Source organism: Anser brachyrhynchus (assembly GCF_964034855.1).
Source record: "Anser brachyrhynchus genome assembly, chromosome: Z".
NCBI lineage: Eukaryota > Metazoa > Chordata > Aves > Anseriformes > Anatidae > Anser > Anser brachyrhynchus.
Genome location: NC_137697.1, coordinates 56,419,340 through 56,439,101, shown reverse-complemented (window position 1 = coordinate 56,439,101; position 19,762 = coordinate 56,419,340). Strand labels below are relative to the sequence as shown.

General features: G+C 35.2%; 1 protein-coding gene across 18 annotated transcripts in view; it reads left to right on the top strand.

Annotated features, from left to right (window-relative positions):
• The window catches only part of PPIP5K2 (diphosphoinositol pentakisphosphate kinase 2), a 52,444-nt gene extending 38,754 nt beyond the window's left edge, over positions 1 to 13,690 (top strand). For 6 of the 18 annotated variants that reach the window (XM_080572767.1, XM_080572757.1, XM_080572768.1 and 3 more), the window contains 7 exons: positions 546 to 719; positions 1,945 to 2,014; positions 4,029 to 4,148; positions 5,017 to 5,079; positions 8,700 to 8,846; positions 10,394 to 10,522; positions 11,892 to 13,690. In XM_080572767.1, the coding sequence (XP_080428893.1) occupies positions 546 to 719; positions 1,945 to 2,014; positions 4,029 to 4,148; positions 5,017 to 5,079; positions 8,700 to 8,846; positions 10,394 to 10,522; positions 11,892 to 11,995 (807 nt within the window). In that variant the 3' untranslated portion in view covers positions 11,996 to 13,690. Of the gene's footprint in view, positions 1 to 545; positions 720 to 1,944; positions 2,015 to 4,028; positions 4,149 to 5,016; positions 5,080 to 8,699; positions 8,847 to 10,393; positions 10,523 to 11,891 lie in introns of those variants that run through there. The other 12 variants (XM_080572769.1, XM_080572770.1, XM_080572758.1 and 9 more) reach the window with 11 other exon arrangements.
• Positions 13,691 to 19,762: the final 6,072 nt, after the last annotated feature.

Here is a 19,762-nt window from a genome sequence, read left to right as displayed (position 1 = left end):
CAGCTTTAGATAATGTTTAAGGCTTTTTTAAGGTTGGAAAACTACTACCAGTCAGATTGGTGTTACCTAACAGTCAGTCAGTTGTAAAGTCTCAAAGGTGATTCTAAAAATCAGAGTCTCTTAGATCAGGCTATAGACTATCAATGAAAATTATTAAGTACTAAATAGGAAAGTTTAATGTACTTAGAGGGGGAAAACTATTAAACAGTATGTCAAGGATAAAAGATATTCTGTTTCCAACGTGAGGAATTCTAAAAATTATGAACCAATTATTGATGCCCATTATTTTTCTTTCATGCCATTATTTAATAATTAATCTACCAGAAATTTGATTAGAATGTATTAAAATATAATTGATTGAGTGGAAGTGATAACTTCCTCATATTGTAATACTATTCTTCCCTACTCACTGTTTAATAGTTTTAGAAGCAGTATATTAAAAGGGTGCAAGCAGACTGGGTATTTTTTTTCTTTTCTGTTCATTTGGCTCTGTTGAATCTAACTTTGCATGCTTTGCTGTTTTTTGCCCCCTTTCTCACTTCCAGGAAGAGAGCCCCCTGAGTGTGTCTAGCCCAGAGTGTATTGGTACCTGGCTGCATTACACCAGTGGTGTGGGTACTGGGCGTCGAAGACGCAGATCAGGGGAACAAATCACTTCTTCCCCTGTCTCCCCTAAATCATTGGCTTTCACATCCAGTATTTTTGGCTCATGGCAACAGGTTTTTAAACTTTACTTCATTAAACATTATTATGCATTCCAAGCAACAACCAACTGTCTTTAAGGACATCTAATCCCTTGTTACGGATTACATTTGAAGCAAATTCTTCCACTTTTTAAAATTACTTCCCGAGAATGTCTGGGGGAAAAAGAGCAAGTGCATGTTTTTCCACTGAATGTGTTACACACTTTCTTGAAAAATTGGTTTCCTTATAGGAATTGCAAATGTTACCACAGTAGAAAAGACATAGTCTACTGCCTAATAAAACAGATTTCGGCTTTGGCTTAGTTGTCCTTTAAGACTTTAAAAACGGCATTGCTTGATTTGGTGGTAGGTAAATTTAAATTTAATTTTTTTTAATAATTGGAACCAATACCATTTAAAATAATTTATTTGGAACTTCATATTGCTATTCAAAACTTGTTTTGCATATATCATATTTCCAGTGGCCTGGTATTAACTATTGCAGGGAACAAACTCTAGCACTAATAATTCTTGCGTTCTGTATCTGGAGGTATCTAAAACTCCCAACACAGTACATCATCCATTGACTTGTACAATATTTTGAAGATTTTTCTAAATATGTGGGGGAGGAAGCAGGAAAAAAGAGGCAGTAAATTTTTTAAAGTACCAATGAAGATATAAGATTCTTTGTATTTCAAGATATTGTTTACCTGTACGACAATGGATGGTGTTCTGTTAATCATATCCTTTTTCTTTGAAAATTTTCATAATTTCTTTTTGTTGTGGAAGATTATAAAACTATTTGTATAGGAAAAGTTTATATGAGTAAAGGCTGTGAGCATCTGAAGATTACACTGATTGAGCCCGTGCATGGATCAGTGATTGTATGGTGTCCTCAATAGCTTGTCTGTCTTTCCTTCCCTCCCCTCCTTTTTTTCAATACAGGCGCAGTTTAGGAGAGTGCATTTGGTAAAATAAAATGTCTCAAATGTCTGTTCTCATATCTGTCTTGGTCTGTGTCCTTTCTCATTCTGAATGCTTGCTTTGCACCACTTCATTGCAAGGAACTCATATGTGAAATGGACTCCCTTCAGAAGGGGATATTGCATGATCTTTCATGTTTCCTTCACATAGTTTTACTAACACCTATCATACAGCTTATTAACACTTGTCTGTCTGAAGCAGGCTGCTGTATCAAGTTAAATGGACTTTTCATGCCACTGTCCTACTTTCCCTTATTTTTCTGTTTTTTTATATCCAGGTCCTATCAGAAAGCAATAGTAACTTACGAACACCAAGAACTATTCTGGAACAAAAGCAGAGTGGTCTAGGTATGTGCATACAGTTGAAATTTTGTTCCATGTCAGTAGCTTTTCATCTGCCTGTTGTTCTGCACAGTTGTACTTCCTTTAAAAAACTTCGATGTGAACAGGACCTGGTAGTATTTCCTATCAATAATGTGATGAGTGTGCTGGTCAAAATTGAACTGGTCAATTTTCTACAACAAAAGTTTCTAAATAAATCACAACTGAAAAGAGCAAATTGTTTGAGGCTGTTCACACTACTGACACTGTACTGACTGAAACAGGATTATTTTTACTGTAAAGTAGATTAAAAAAAAAATGTAGTTCATGACAGAGTTGACTGGGGTTTTTGCAAGAATCTTTTGGATTGAAATAGCCTACAATGGAAACAGTTAAAACATGTTTCTTGAAAATTAGCATTTCCTACTGTGGGCAATTGGTGGAACTGAAGGTGTCTTACCCAGGGGAAGGGGGAACAAACCTCAAGTATCTTGATATATGGGTTTTTGCACATATTCCCTCTCCAAAAATCAATTTCTTCTTTTCAGCATTAGAATGAATCATGCTATAATTCAATGAGTTGTTTCAAATTCTTTTAATTCAAGTGGTGCTTTTCTGTTGCTTCTTTGGAACTGACATTCACATGCCTGATATGTAAAAACATGAAATCTTGCACTACTATAAATTAATATTGATTTTTTTCTGTAAATGTGTCTTTTTATGGGAAAAATGAAGTGTAGAAAATGCATAAGGTACATGCATAAACTGAGAAGTAGCTTTTCAACTCTCTGCAAAGATCTGTATTTTTTTTGCATGTTTAATCTTTCTGTGATACTTTTCTCCCTATTATATTTTTCCATTAGTAAAATGCATACATCAGGTGCTCTTGTTTATTGAAGTAATTTTTTTTATTGTGTGCTTGCTAAAGTTAAACAACTTTTCTTTTGTCAATATGACACAATATGGCTTGTGGAAGTTTATTTCTGTGCATAGGTCAAGATATTACATTTGATGTCAAAGGCTTTTGCCACAGACCAGGCACCAATTTATTTTGGCTGTGATTGGTCACATGTGCTAGTAATGTTTCCTCTCATTAGGTCATCAAAAGTAATGAAAGGAAGTATCCCTGGATAGATACTTGGTCTTCAAAAATGAGCTATCTAAAATGGAAAAGATAAGTTCTGAGTGAAACCACATTTCCTTTCAACTATTAATGAAGAATCAAGGGAAAAAATTGCAGCATTTTTTTCCATTTTCTTCACTGTTCTATGTAAATTTAATTTATGGTGGATTATAAAAGTTATTTTCATCTTTCTTTATGTAGCTTTCCGTGATTTGTTAACACTCCCATCCCAGTGTCAGGATCATATAAATTGTAACAAAAGTACTATTACTTGCATGGAGATGTACAAAAGTCTTCTTTGGAAAGGAAGTTAAGCTAAACTCTATGAAACTTTTAGATATTTTCAATTTCTAACAATGATGGTAGCTGAAATACGTATAGAGTATTTCAGATATGGTTAACATTTTGTTGGGGCTAAAGGGGAAGTGTTTCCACGTCTGTGGAAATGCATGCATACTTCATTGAAGCCTATCATCTCAAAATTTTATTTGGATGAAAGCAATGAGTAGTATTTTCCCAGTTTATATTTGTTTGAGAGCTGCAGGTTTTAAAACACACAACGTTCACATCATCATCTTGCTTTTGTTTTGTTGTTTTGGTTATGTTTGCATTAATGCTAACTGGTAACTTTTCTTTACCAAATGTGTAAACAGGATAAGAAGTCACTTTGTTAAAGTCAGTCCTCTCTTTGCACATATGGCAGAGAGTGGTGTGTCATGAGTAGAAGCACAATAAATTATGATAGTTTCAGCCTACAAGTACCATTCTGACATTACAAGCATATTGTGAACCTGTCCAAGGCACTGCCAAAAGCTGCCTTTTGTGTGGTAAGAGCCATGTGCTTGCATGCTGCATGCATCCCCAATGTGAATGGACGAACACCTGGTTGTTGTATGTATTTTCTCTAACTCCCATCAGGGTCTCACTGTGCGGGCCTGTTTAGCACCTCAGTGCTCGGGGGTTCTTCAAGTGCACCTAACCTACAGGATTATGCTCGTACTCATCGTAAAAAGCTGACTTCTTCTGGCTTCATAGATGGTATGTGCACACTCTCGCACATGCACGCACAAACCCATGTGCCACATTAAACTTCTAAAGATAAATCATAGGCTACTGATTTTAATGGAATCCTAGAATCCTTTGCCTTAGTATTAATTGTATGAGTTTCTATTCCTTTATTGCCCATAGCTTGCTTATGTTTAACTTAATAGCATAGTTAATTCTTGTCTCTGTCTTGAATTGAACATTAGCTCACAAACTTGTTACACATGTCAGGAGATTTCAGAAAATGCATTTTTAAAGTAAAATAAAATTTTAGTTTTGAAATTATTTTCTCACTTTAAATGTCAGGTTTTATCATTCATTATTGATCTTGGAGCATATACAAGAAATGAAAGAAATGACAAACTAATAATTTGAATACTGATGGTGAAAATTTTAGGATTCCTGACCTTTTTTCACTGGGGATTGGATTACAAAAGAGCAGGAGATTTTCATTTTTGAATAACGTGGGATAGAGAAGAAAGTCTTTCACTAGATTTCAGAATGTAAAAAAGCACACTTTTTATAACTCCTAGGTGAAACAGTATTCATGCTGTTTCCCCTCCAATTCACTACTCAATGTTCAACTCTAACCTGATATAACGTTGTATGCCAGAATCACCAGCTCATTCTGCTTGTTTTCATACACTTCATTACACATCTTGTAGTTACCAGCAATCCAAATTTTCTTCTTTTTAACCTCTATTTAGATTTTTAGCTCCTTTTCTTGGTCCCTTCTGCATGCCACTCAGTTCTAATACCTTCTCATCTTTTCTTTTTTTCTTACCTCCTCTTTTCCTTTTTAAAAATGTCCCTCTTTTGGTAGCTGTTACAAATTTCAGGTACCTGTTTTTCTCTTTCTTAGACACCACACGCGGTTCTGCTGTTAAAAGGTTTTCTATCTCATTTGCTCGACACCCAACCAATGGTACGTTTTGCTTTTATTTTAAAAACAAAAACAAAAGGTTCCTTGCTTCATCCCTTTTATTTTTATTTCAAATATGGGGTGTACAGTATCATCCAGCCGTCTGTCATTCCTAACTTCAAGCACAATTCCAAATATATTTGTAATCATTAGATATCCTGAATCCCTTCTTTACCATTCATTAGTCTAAATATAACATCAAAATTCATTCCTCAGAAAAATCCTTGAAAAAAATTGAAGTGCTACTTACTGTTAATCATGACTCCTGTAACAAATTATTCTCCCCAATTACTCATGTGATCAGACTGTATGGATACAACATAAAAACAGAATTAAATCTGATCTTTATTGGGTATACGCTTCTTGATAGCTACTGCTGCTTCTTCTTCACCTTTCTCCTGCTGAACTGTTTCCTTGATTCTCCTGATTCTAAAATAAATCACTAAATTGACAACTGGAGTTTATGGTTATCTTCTTGAAGTGATACTAAATTAAAAAAGCAAAGCAGACACTTAACATACCTGCAAAATCACTATATTTAACATCAGACAAAAATTTATTTTATCTTATCGTGCTTCTCTGTTCATCAGTTGTGCAAATTACTTAAATATTGTGCTAAAAAGTCACAGCGAGAGAGCTGTTAACGTGAGAGTTAATTTGCCTTCAGTCTACCATATTTACAAAAAGAAGTCTGTTTAACACAGGACAGAGTTCCGTCTTTCTCTTTTTCAGCAAAACATTTCATACTTAATTTTCTGCTTGATTAAAAATGCCCAAAATATATCCTGTTTGCAAAAACCAAACTTAGTCTTCTGAATCCACCCAGTCTTAATGTAGTTTTTTCAGATTTCTTAATTGCATTTTTAAAATATGCATGACAGCTGGCCGAGTACGGTGGTGATGACATCATCGAAACTGCAGTGGAAATCACCAGCGTTTTAGTGTTAGATTCAAAATGTATTTGTTTAGAGATAAGGTTAAAGAAAAAGAGCGAGTTTTTGTTTTGATTTCTTGAGAAGCAAACCGGTCCGTTATGATATTCATTTGGAATACATAGTGAGTTTTTTGCACTGCAGTGCATGTTGAAGGAAAACTGATACAGTAGGAAAGATGGGAAACTGTTTTTTAATCTGTAGAATCAAATCAAGTAATATTTCCCAAACATTCAAGGTCAGAAAGTAAGAGCTGCACTTGAATACCAGTGGCCAATAATTGATTATTTTCTGCTCCATTTAGCGCTCTCTTTTTGTGGCTGCATTCTTTAAAAATGGATCTAAATTTCTTTTAATGAATGCTTCGATTATTCTGATTCATTTAATACAGATGTTTTACCATACATCTTTTACAAGATTAATGCATGCTCTTTGAGCTCCTACGGAACCTAAATACATTGCAGGTTTCTGAGGTTTCTCTACTAACATGAGGACATATTGGTGTTGTTTTGTCTGTCCTATGGACTATCATTTTGATTCTCCTCGTCCCTTTCACTCTGTTTCTTTCTTACTTTATGTTATTATCATACCTTCTAACTCATTTCAGACTCCCCCCTTCCCTGCCATCTTTAGTTCAAGGAACATGGTGAAACAAGTATCTTCTGACAGTGCTTTACGTTACTTTCTGGGCCTCTTGTGCAGAACACCAACACCTCTTTAGGTGCTGGTCCATTTCCTCTGTGGAATTGCTAGGCTCCAGTGGTATGTCTCTATAGCTTTTAAATGTAAGACAGCAGGGTAGCTTTTTGAAATGCCGCGTGTACCCTTTCATTGTCTTGCATTTTGATGGGAACGGCACTTTATGAGACAATATAACCAAAACTATAAAAGGCTGGTAGTTTACAGGAAATTGCCTTTTTTAAAGGGATACTGTCAGGCTTCTTCATCATTAAAATTAAAAAAAATATTTATTATAAATGTATAATTTATCGTAAAACACTGCGGATAGATTTCCAGGATAACTTTTCAGTCATATCAAAGGCAAAGATGTTGCAACAACATGCTGGGATATGGCTATCAGATAAAAGAGTTGTTAAAACCAAATAAAAACGTATGGAGGGGCAAATTCCTGAAAGAAAAGGGCGTGGGTGTATTTTGAAATTCCTTTCTGGTTTTCTGTAACACTGCAGTATAACAGTACTAGTTATTAAAAAGTTAACCTGACATTGTCCCACTGCATTCAGTGTAAAATTAAAAAAAAAAAAAAACTCATCCAAATGACTGTGACTCTTCTGTCAGTGTAAAGAGCTAAGTCTTACTTTACTGTAATGCAAAGAAAGGGTTTGCGCTTTGCATGCATGCATTGTTATTTAGGATGTTAACATGTATGCCAAACATATTTTTGCTTACTCTGAAGTGTAGCTGTTGTGTTTACATGAAAATAGAAATGAAATATGTGGTGGTGTTTCTTTTGTACATGAAAACAAAGTTTCTGTGAAAGGCACTGTTTTATTTGTAGTATAAGTGAAGCTGACATAAATACACTTCAGGTGATTGTATATTGGGAGTGACTGTCCCTCGAGTTTTATGGCCAAGGTGGATCCAAATATAAATACAGATATTTTCAGCGGGAAATTTTGGTTACTTCTCTATCCAAAGCACTAAGTGGGGAGTGAATAATTAACACTGTATACCAGAGAATATTGATGCTTATTGTTCTGGGGGAGGGAGCAGGTCATAGTCATAATGGTATCTCTAATAAATGTACCTTGAACTGAAACTAAACATGACTTCATTCACTCTTGTCTCTTCATTTAAATATTAAAAAATAAAAATGTAGCAACTGTAAATTTACAGTATTGAATTGCAAAGTTGTAATGTTACAGCTGTATGTTGAAAACACTAATGGATGTATTTTCCTCTTTTGAAATGCAATTGGATGAAGAGCTGTTCATTGAGTTTTCAAACGTGTATCAGTTTACAGAACTGCAGGGTGATTTTTTTTTTCCCAAGATGCGTTTAAATGCTTTTCAGTATATTAGTAATATGGATATGCATGGTTGCTTTATAATCAATACTAATAGAAAAGTGAAGCCCAATAAATGTTTAGATTTTGGTTTAGTGTACTTGCCTGTTAAAATGTATGAAACTTACACTATTTAAATACCGTTTTTAAATGCCAAAAGGTAGGTGTAAAACTGTCTTACAAAGATAAAACGTGTAACCGCAAGGTACAAAAGTGGTAATAGTGGTTTTCCTTTTATATTTAAGGCAACAGTTTTTCACAGAATAATGAAGGTGATAGAATGTGAATTCTGCAAATATATTTCTTCTTGGAAGTTTTAGCATTTTTAGTTCTTGTCTTTGCTAACAGTTGATAATGTAGCTGTCAATTGATTTACCTGTTTAGTGTTCTGCCAAAACACATCTGTAAAGTTTGAAGGCTGCTTTCTATGCACATGGGATTTATATCCCATAGTGTGCTACATGGTACCTTGAGTTTAACAGATCCTGGAAACTGGCACATCTTGTTCCAACTCCTGTAACCTTTAATCATTATTTCAAGAGTACTATGTCTGCACGTGCTGATATAAAATAGGTACTTTTTGTCATGAATTAATAATTGCTGATGCAATAGTTTAAATCCTGTCTTAAGTCTGGAAATCTCTTTTCTTTATTATTTTTCTCTAGGATTTGAACTATATTCCATGGTGCCTTCTATTTGCCCTTTGGAAACTCTACACAACTCCCTGTCTCTGAAACAGGTGGACGAATTTCTCGCCTCTGTTGCTGCTCCATCAAGGGAAAGTCTACAGGAGACATGTACTGATTTTCTTTGTAATTACATTCATTTTAAGTTATTAAATATCTAATGTCTAGTTAACCTTTCCAATATTCTACAGGTAACAAGTAAGCTAAGAATTTTGCTTTAAAAATAAAATTAAAAAAAAAAGAAATAATGTAGATAAACTGTAACTAATTTCTGGAGTATCATCTTGCTGTATGGACACTGTCATAGTCAATTAAAGTAATGCCTCTGCTATAGTAGTAGTATATACTGGTATAGTAGATTAAGGACTTCCTGAAAACATAATTTGTTTATTTTACACATAAATAACACATTAAGAACTTGACTGTATGGTCCACATTGTTAGTTGGATGATGAGGAGTTCTTTTTAATGAGTATGCGGTGTTTCCAGCTTTGTATTTTATGGTTTTACTGCTGGTAACCTCAGCAGAGTAGTGTTGCCTTTTACATCTTAAAACTGTGTTATACCCTGTTTCTTTCAATATTACTTAGTGTTTCACTGTAGAGTGGCAATTACTTAGTTTATAATAGTTTGTGCTGTATGTTTAATATTTAAATTATCTTGAAATTAAATCCAAACTGAATGCTACACGTGCGTATGTGTCTGGGAAGATGGTTTCCCATTGTTGAGTATACTGCTCTTTCTTTGGAAACGGTTTCAGTTAGGTCAGATTTTACCACTTATTAGATCTGTTACAATTTGTATGACCGGTGACTGGAAAACAGTCTTGAGGAATTGCTTAAAGACTCATTCTCTGGTGAGAAAAAGTTATACTTGCCAGTAAGAAAGTTTGTACATAACATTGATTCAAATGTAATGTGGATGTTAAGGATTTTTCCTTTTTTTTTTTTACTGTTACTTTATTTAGCCTTATACATCTTAGATTTGAATCAGTAGTTAATTTGATAGGGTAGAGCTTCTATATCTGAGAAGGAAGATAAGCAATTTAAGAAAACTGATATCATTGGAAGAATTCGGAGTCTCATAGGCATTTCAAAGTTCTCAGCTATTTAAAATGCTTTGTTATGCTGGTTAGGAAGATAGTGTCACTTCAAGATCAGTTCAGAATTTACAGTACACAAGACAGTATTTTTAAAATACCTCCACATAATCTGTATAAAGGAGTAGTTGGAAGTCTGACTTGATAGAATTGAGGCCATAAGCAGTTTGTTCCCCCCTCTGCTTTCTTTTAACATTTGCAGTTGTCTGTGGTAGTCTATTGTATGCACATTTCATAGATGTTTTGAATTAAAAGCAATTATTCCACTGCAATCTTCATAACCTATGAGAAGAAGCACTAATATTGCCAGTCTTCTGGCAAAGCATTTATTACTGAAATTTGGCTTAACCTTCTGGGCAGCTTGGAAGTTATGCCAATTTACTGAGGTGAAAGGGAGATTTTTGTCTTTCATGCACTGAAGTTACTATTACAGTCAGTAATCTGTAGCTGAGTTGCAGTTTGTGTAACTGTGGACAAATAGCAGTTCTGTGGCTACTATTTTTTGCATTTTGCTAAAGTGAATTTTTACTATTAATGCATGTGTATTCTTATTTTATTTTTGTTTTGCTTTTTAGCTTCTCCAACTTATATGAGTCCCCTGTCAGGAAAAAAAATTTCTTTAAATACATACACGCCTGCAAAAATTCAACCAACACCACTTGAAACCTTGCCTGAAAGGCTAGCAATAGAGAAACCAAGCCCATGTAAGTAACTTCTTTCAGAGACAGAATGACTAACTTCATTAAATTATTTCCAGCAATAGGGATTTTTTTTTAGTTTTCATTGTTTCTTAGGGCAGCTATTTCTTAACTTTACATGTCTGTGTAGGTGGGATCATTTTACAAGTCAGCTAGAACTCAACAGCATTGCACAAATTGTTTTAGCAGTTAAACTGTACTAACAGTTACTTTCTTTTATCTTCTGAAGTGTTTGAAAGTACTTCTGTGGCATCTAAATTCATGGGGGTTTGTTTTGTCTTGAAGTATGACAGTATTTCTAGCTATTCCCAAGAGAGACAAGTGGAGAAAAATTATCCACTAGGAAGCATAATAATGAACTGACAAAGAATGTTAACCATTCCTAAATGAAAGTCTGCTATTGACAAAACTGGGGAAGTAAAAAAACATCCTGGATAATTTAAATAGAGGCTACTGTGTACGTGGACTTTGATAGCTGAAAGAGGAAAAGAGAAACTTCCCCACAAAACTTGTAGATGCACAAATTCAAAATATATATAAATGAGATGAAAATATTTTTAATACTTTGTTAATAACAGTAGCTTGCTACACACAAGAATTTTTTCCCTTACTAATTAAAATCACACAACTGAACAGTATGTGTGTCATTACAGTAAAAAGCTTTCTTTTTTTAAATGTTTGTTTGTTGTATTTTTTTTCGCTGCTTATTGGCATGGAATTTGGAACAATACTTGCAAAAAAGAGAAAAAAATTTACCCTTTTTTCACCCAAAACTAAAAACATCACCATGTTGCATTTTTCTTTTATTTTCAGTTATGCTATTTATGGATCCAGTTTATTTTTGATATCCTTGGCTTTGCATACTGGTTTCATCTAATGGTGCTTTATCGGAAAAGCAGTTTTATGTTGAAGCCTGTTTGTATATTTGCTTTAGGAGTATGTTTTGTGATTATGTATGTGTGTATATATATATATATTTTTTTTTGGCTCAGTACTATTTTTTTTAGATATGCTAATGGGTCTTCAAAATTGAAAATTATAATATGAAAGGCGTTTATTTAAACAAATGTGAAATACTAGATCAAAGGTTTTCTTGAAGGTGCTACTTGAAAATGCAGAGTACATCTTCTAGGATCTTCTAGGCCTCTGTGAGGAAGTTCACCTTCCCTTGGTGGTACTGGGGGCAGGAATGTTTTGTTGAAAAAGTGACATGCTGAGATCAACAGTAATTCCCTTAGTTCTTTCTATCTCAGTGCCAATGTCAAGGCAGTATTCTATTTCATGTAAAGTAACACTTTCCTCATATTTTCTTGCTTTTGGTGTTTTAGCATGGATATTAAGTGTAAAATCTAATATTTTTTCTTTACCTGTACAGCTTCCAGTGGATCATCTGTTTGTGTATCTAATGTTAAGCTATCTCTTGAAGAGGCCTCACAAGTTGTAAAGCTTAGTGGCAACACTCTTTCTGAGAAGAAATGAAATTGATCAGACAAAACTGGAAACAACTTCCTAAACAATTTTTGTGTGTGCTTTCAACTAAATCATTAACCATGCAAAATCCATTCATGTCTGCAATTCATAGTTCGCTTAATCTTTTGTTTATACAAGGTTGACTAATGTGCATTCTACGTATTTAGGTCAAATGTCTTATTTTCTAAAAAACTTCAGGAAATATATTTATTTATTCATTTGAACTGCACACTTCCAATGGAAAAGCTGCACATGAACCTTTTCAGTGTCTTCAAATATTTACTGTAAACTTGTACAAACGAGAAAATCCCAATCCAGTGGTATGTGTTACAGTGGCTCTGCTGATGTCACTATAATGAAGCATTGTCTGTTGTCATTATAAGCTTCTATTTTCAGGAGTTTATAATTTGCCTGTGAACTTCTTTTGTGGGCTGAAATGTAACACACATCTTGGCTAGAAGCTTTTTTTTTTTTATATATTTAACTACATTTCCAAAGAGATCTCTTTTGCCTGTTTTTAAAGATAAGCAGGTGTTTTCTGCATTTGAATAATTTTATATCATATATGCTGCAATAATTAGGCATGATGGAGTGAGTCAACGTATTTTCACTTTTGAGTCTCCTTATTTTTACTCTGTGTTTACATCAGACCTGTAACATTCAAATATACCTTCTCTTCTGTTGTTTAGTATACATGCTGTATACGGGTACCTGTATATCATCCAGCAGATAAAACTGTCTTTTATATGTTTTTATCAAAAAATTCTTTTGTTTACTAAAAAGACAGCTTTATTTGCTTTGCCATATGTTTCTACAATAAGGTGATATTAAAAAGCAGGGTTTATAAAAAGAGAAACGGTTACAGCTGGTCTGCTAGTAAGTTTATCATAAAAATTGTAAATATTCCATCCATACTTTATTCCCATCCCTTCAGAGTAGAGAGAGACTGCTCTACCAGAACTCAGTGGTTAATGGTGCAAAATACTCAGGCTTCATTATGGCATAGGAATTTTCATCCTTCTGTCCTTCCAATCTATAGGGTGGACAACAGCTCTCATTAAAGAAAAAGAACAATGAAGATTTTATAAGAGCTGTGAGAAGCATTATTATCTCAGTGGAACCCTGAGTTACTGGGTTATGTAGAGTAATGATTCAGTCTCAGCAGTTCTTGTGATTTTCTGTGGCATGATGAATCATTTAATGATTATAATTATCCCAGATGTATGAAAATATTGTCTACTTTTGTAAATTCAAGTGGCTGACTATTAATTGCTGACTTAATAAACTACAAGTTAGTGATTCTTCACACATTTAAGTTGCAGAAGAGGTAGCTTCTGAGTAATATTTTTAAGTAGGGCTCTCACTTGTTTCCAGAGCCATTGCAACTATAATTCTACTCACTTTGCCACAGGATCTGTTTTCAGTGTATACCACACATGAAATAGCTTCGGCACACCAATTCTAAAAAATGCTGGTTAAATACCAAAAATATGAAGGGTTTCACAGCTATATACTTAAAACATTTCATTTTTTTGTAGTGTAATTGTTATTGACAGTGTTTGTCTTGCACACAACTGAATGTACACATTGTTTACCATTTAAAAAATACTGTTCGAATAGAAGTATGCATATCATTCCAATCAACCAAAGCTGCGGCATAACTTTTTTTTATGTGCTCCTAAATAAAAACAAGATCACTGGCAACTTTTGTTCATTGCATTTTCTCTTTCAAGAGTGTATTTGAAGTGCAGTGAGTAGTAGTCTCAGTGCAAAAAAAATTTACAAATATGCAGTTAATATACAAAGACATCAAAATCACTTTTGATGGTGGACAACATAACTTACAAGAAATAGTTTAGCATTTTATGCTGAAAACACTCCTCAAAAAGGTAAACAGTCAAGTAGTCACACGTTCTCCTGTGTTTGCTAATGTTCCAGAATGATTCATGGAATCATAGAATATGTGAGTTGGAAGGGACCCACAAGGATCGAGTCCAACTCCTGGGTCCCCACAGGACTACCCAAAATCAGACCATGTGTCTGACAGCGTTGCGCAAACACTTACTGAACTCAGGCAGATTCAGTGCCATGACCACTGCCCTGAGGAGTCTGTCCCAGTGCCCGACCACCTCTGGGTGAAGAACCTTTTCCTAACACCCAGCCTGACCCTCCCATCTCATTCCATGATGTTCCTTTGGGTCCTGTTGCTGGTTGCCAGAGAGAAGAGCTTGGTGCTTGCCTCTCTGACTGATTACATTAAACGTAAAACCACTGTGTTTTTCTGTTCCTGCTTACTACACTGGCTATAAGGCAAAACATGGACTGTACTAAGCTGATTTGCTGTATGTTCAGCAGAACCTATTTTTAGTCCAGATTATTTATGCAATTGGATTCTCTCTCCCATTAAACTTTTTGAACTGTATGTCGTATTTCAACCAGATATGACAGAGGTCTAAAAGATTCGCAGAAAATCAATGGTTGAATTCAGCTGTAACTCCTGAAATGCTACCACACTATGTAGTTTAAGTGAGCAGTTGTTTCCTTCAGACATCAAGCATCTATTCCAAACAGAACAAAACCCAAAAATCCTTACTAAAACTTGCACAATTTTTTGAAGTAATTTTTTTTTTCTTCTTTGTTATAATAAAGACATTATATTTGAGTTCTACTAGCAAGTGAATTTTGTTGAGAGAAATCAGGTGTGCTTTCTTAGCACAATTTGTAGGAATCCATATATGCAGGCCTAGAGACAGAGGCATAGGTAGGGAGGCATACAAAAAATCATATGATCAAACTCATCATGCAATCTGATCAATAGCATCAAAATCAGTAGAGTTCAAAGGAAGATAGCAGAGGAGCTGTAACTAAAACTTCTAAGAGCCATTTCAATGCAAGTGGCAGAACAGGGATTTAACAACAATCTATTACTTCATTTTTCTTTATCAGTTTACAGCAGTTACATTGTTAGTAGACCCACAAGTAAATTGATAAAGAAGAAAACAATGGAGACTCCTAAAAAGTAATTTCTGAAGGAATTGCTAGGTGGTGCAAGAAATGAAGGCTAGTAGCTACTTATGTTTCTTTTTTCTTTTCAAATAATGGCTTAAATATTGTCTGTTTTCATGGAGAGGGCAAATTTCAGTATTTTTGAATAGTAATTTCTCATCTCCCACACCACTCCACGTAATATGCAGTAATAGCTTTCCAGTCCAAACGTTTAAGAATGATAAATTCTTATGATCTGCTATGAAGGAAAGAATCAGTTTTCTGAAATAACACTGAACATGACTAGACATCATGTTTTAGTCTTTAAGGTATACTGAGACGGTTGTATGTTTTTCTGTAATAAAGTTGCTGGAAAAGAGGAACTGCTGTGGAAGTTACATTAAGTCTACTGACAATATTTACTTTCAAAAAGAGTCTGTTTTGCTCTGATCCAAACATAATTATGTGGTTGACGGATACTAATGAGAAATTCTGTTTTTAATCAAGTGGTGAATGAGAAGTGCAGGACAGGTATATTTAACAAAATTAGGTAAATATTAGCCTGAAAGGAATGTATACTAGATTTTTGGGGGCCTGAATGTATCTTTTATTCAACACAGTGTTGAGAAATGCCCTTTTCATGCAACATTCTAGATCTGTATAATCTGATGTCCAGGTAAAATGGAAACATTCATCGAATGGTATTTTGTGGTGCTCCACACTTACATATCTCTATTTTATTCAGTAAGAGGAACAAAAATCACCTGCAAAGGAGAACAAGGTAATTGTGTGATTTTCATTTTGTACCAGATCAAGAATTTAATAAAATTGCAATATCTTTGCTTACAGCAAAGCCATTTCTTGTCTGGGTGTCTCATTAAATCTCCTCCTGTTCTAATAATGTCTCCCCAGAAGAAAGAATAGCCATTCCTTCCATAAGATCATTCTTATTTATTTTATACTAATATAAATACTAAAACTGCTGTAAATGTTAAAATCTGGGCATAAGCCCATTTGGACCTTGTCTTGCTTAGATTCTTGATAACTTAAGTTCTTTGGGGTGAGGGATGGGAATATATTTGGATTCAAAATAACCATTTCCAAAGCCTCGATAAATTATTTTAAAGGACTGCTATGGGATAAATTTTGAACTATTTATGAATCTTAACTAAGAGTCTATGCTCCTTTTTAAAGAGGATGGGCACGGTGAATGGAGAGTTACAAATTACTGAGCTCTGCACAGAAGAAAAGCAATTAAAAGAACTCAAAAGAGGGAAATGATGTACTTTAAATAGTTGTGTTTTTTTTTTTTTTTTTTTTTAAAGGAGATTCCCGTCTTTTCTAGACTGAATGGTGTGTACTGAACAAGTACGGACTGATCCAAACAACTATTTCCCGTACATTTTGACTTCACTATAAATGATGCATTCTACCCACAAACTTGAATAAGGTTAAAAAAAGACCATAGGAACACAGAATAATTCAGGCTGGAAAGAACCTCCAGAGGTCTTCAGTCCAATCACTTGTTCAAGTCAGGGTCACCCCTGAGACCAGACCAGGTTACCAAGGACTTTAGACAGTCTGAGCTTGCAAACCATGAAGGATGGAGAACGTACAACTTCTGTGAACAACCTGTTTCTGTCATGAACGTGTCTTTATTGCTTTTTTTTTTTTTTAACAGTCTAAGACTCGGTTTTGATACAGTTAGGTTTGACTGACAGACCTAGATTGTTATTTGATCCTGATGCACATCATGTAAAAATGATGTTGTCACACAGTAAATGGCAAACTTAGTACAATTTGAGTTTTCACGATGCATCTATCTGTACATTACCTAGTGGCAGAGGTTTTGTGTAGAGTCTGTGATCTATCTGTACCAAAAGATTTTGTTAGTTCATACTGCAGGAACAGCATTAGCAAATACTCACTGCTGCCTATGCGTGTACATACTAAGTGCATCATTTGTCTAAGGCTGCTCCAAATCTCCCCTTTCCGAGTAAGTTTTAAATTTTACAGTATAGAATAGAGTGCATCTTTTCATGTTGCTCTGTTATAATGCTCTTTGGGATAGTCTGAATCAGAGTGGGTACTAACTGACCTATCATCCGCAAAACACACAATACTCTAAAGACAGAATCTATTTCAAATTCTATACAGTCTTTGCCTCCTCCATCTGGACATGAAATAAATGCAGCCTTGCATAAGTAGCAAAATTCCTATTTAAGTCACCTTAATTGTGGAAAAAAGTAAATTTGGCACAGAAACCAAATCAACAAATACTTTCTACACTCACTGAAATTATTTATTTATTTATTTATTTAAACTTGGCGTATAATAAATAAAGGTGGGATTTCAGTCAATGATGTGCTTAAAACATTTTGTTCATGTTTTAAATAAATTGTCACCATAGTTTATTTTAACTTAGCAAAATATTCTTTTAAGATCTGTTAAATTACTAAGCTTTTGGTTTTGGATGGCAAAAGTCGCTAAATCATATGACAGTTACTTAATCGTATGTCAGAAAAATATTTTTATCTTTTAATATAAAAATATTCATTCTTTTAAACTTTTTTTTTCCAAAGTGAAAATTATGCTACTATTTCATCCATACCTCTCTCAAGATTTTTTTTTTTTTCCCCAGAAGTAAAAATATTTTGTATTTTATCCTGAATGTCCTCACGGATTTCCAGCAAAATCAAGATTTTCAGAATAACGTCTACAATACCTAGTAAAGAAAAAAAAAAGTCCATTTACTTATGTAGAATTCATTATGGTCCCTTCCAAATATATGTTCCCTCGTGCAGTCATTCACTACTGCTCCCCACCAACCTTACCTTCACTGCTGGATGGAATTCCACCTCAAAGACTGACAATTTGGTTGACAGCAAGGGCAGAGGGAGGTTGTGGGTGGGCAGTTTGTTGGAAGGAAGTTGTGATATACGGTCTCAGAGGATTTTATTGCCTCATTTACTGCAGAACAACATAGGAAGGGGAGATTTTAGACTCAGGATAATACTGCAGATTTCACTGTGATACATACTGGATTTGTGTACTGTAGGCAACACAGAACATCATAATGACGCTGAAATACACTCTAAATTCCTCCTCTTGTCCTGCTGCTTTGCCAAATATGTTCCCCAGTTTCTGCATTAAATTTACTACTGATTTAGCTCTTAGGTTTTGTTAGCTGGCAAAACCAATGGTTCTTAAGGGCTTTCAGATCTAAAAAGACCTACTATAATCAAAATTCCTTCCCTTATTCCTCTTTCGTTTTTTTTTTTCTTTCTTGAGTTTTTATATCTAGAATTTCCAAGAGATGCAAACTCCAGGTGCATCTCAGTGCTTACTGGAAGGCAAGGCTAGGTGCATGACTGTTGTGGCAGTCAGTCAGTTAAGCACCACACAGCTATGCACTCACTCCCTGCTCTGCCATCCCACTGTGGAATTGGGAAAAAAAAAAAAAAAGTTAAAAATCATGGGTTGACATAAAGACATTTTAATAGGTCAGAAAAGGAACGGACAATAATAATAATGATAAAAGCATATACAAAGCAAGTGATGCACAATGCAATTACTTATCACCCACTGACCAATGCTCAGCCCATTCCCAAGAAGCAGACACATGCCCTCCCCAGCCAACTCCCCTATTTTTATTGTTCTGCATGACACCACGTGTTACGGGACATCCCTCTAGCCAGTCTGGGCCAGCTGTCCTGGTTCTGTGCCCTCCAGCTCCTCGTGCACCCCCAGCCTCTTGCTGGCAGGGCAGCACCAGAAGCTGAAAAGTCCTGGGCACTGTGTGAGCACTGCTCTGCAACAACTGAAACATCGGTGTGTTATCAGCTTTATTCTCATCCTAAATCCAAAACACAGCACCATACCATCTACCACCCATGAGTCAGTATAGAGATGAGCATGGGTCACTTCTTATTCAGCAACATCTAAAGCCAGCTGGATGGCCTTCATTTCTTCAAATCATCTCAATTCACCTTCTCATTCAGCAGTTTCTGCGACTTACCATGTAGGACTCCACACAGCAGCCTTCCGCCTCTAATGCTTTCCCACTATATGTCAGGACCCATCAGTGAACAGGGCATATTGCTTCTCATTTTCTGATAGCTTGTTATACAGTGGGGCTTCTTCAGCACATCACCTCTTCCTGTGAAGATATTTTGAAATCTTTGCCTTCTGGCCAATCCATAACTACTTCCAAGACTTCTGGGTGACTGGGGGGGGTTTCCTAATCAAGCCCGTTGTGTGATCAGTGTGACCCACTTACTCCACGTAGCACCAGTTGCATGATCTTATGAGTCAAACTTGGCATGTCATTAACATCTACTTTTGTTTATGGAGGCTGAAGCGAGCATCCCTTTTGGAAAGGTAAACTGGGAGGTAGCTTTACTAAGTTGCTATCAAAATTTCAGTGTGATGTTGAAGAAGTTAAGCCATTGACAGACAGCACAGTTGTGACCTTGTGGTGTCCTGCTGAACCTGGTGGCGGCTGGCAATTATTTTTTTTTGGAAGCAAAAACCCTGGAGAGTTTTGCCATGTCTCTTCATTGCATCCAGTGATATAAAGGGCAGATACCTTTCATTTTTGCTGTGAAAATCCAAACTAAAATACTGATGGCATTGAGATCTCCAAAGGATTTCTGTTGCTTTTATTATACCTCTATTTTCTGCCAAGGGAGGCATCTCTAGACAGTATATAGAAAGTTGGGTTCCTCTTGTTCAAAATAAGTACTCGTCATATGTGGACCAAAGGAGTTCAACTCAAAGGTGTTCAACTCT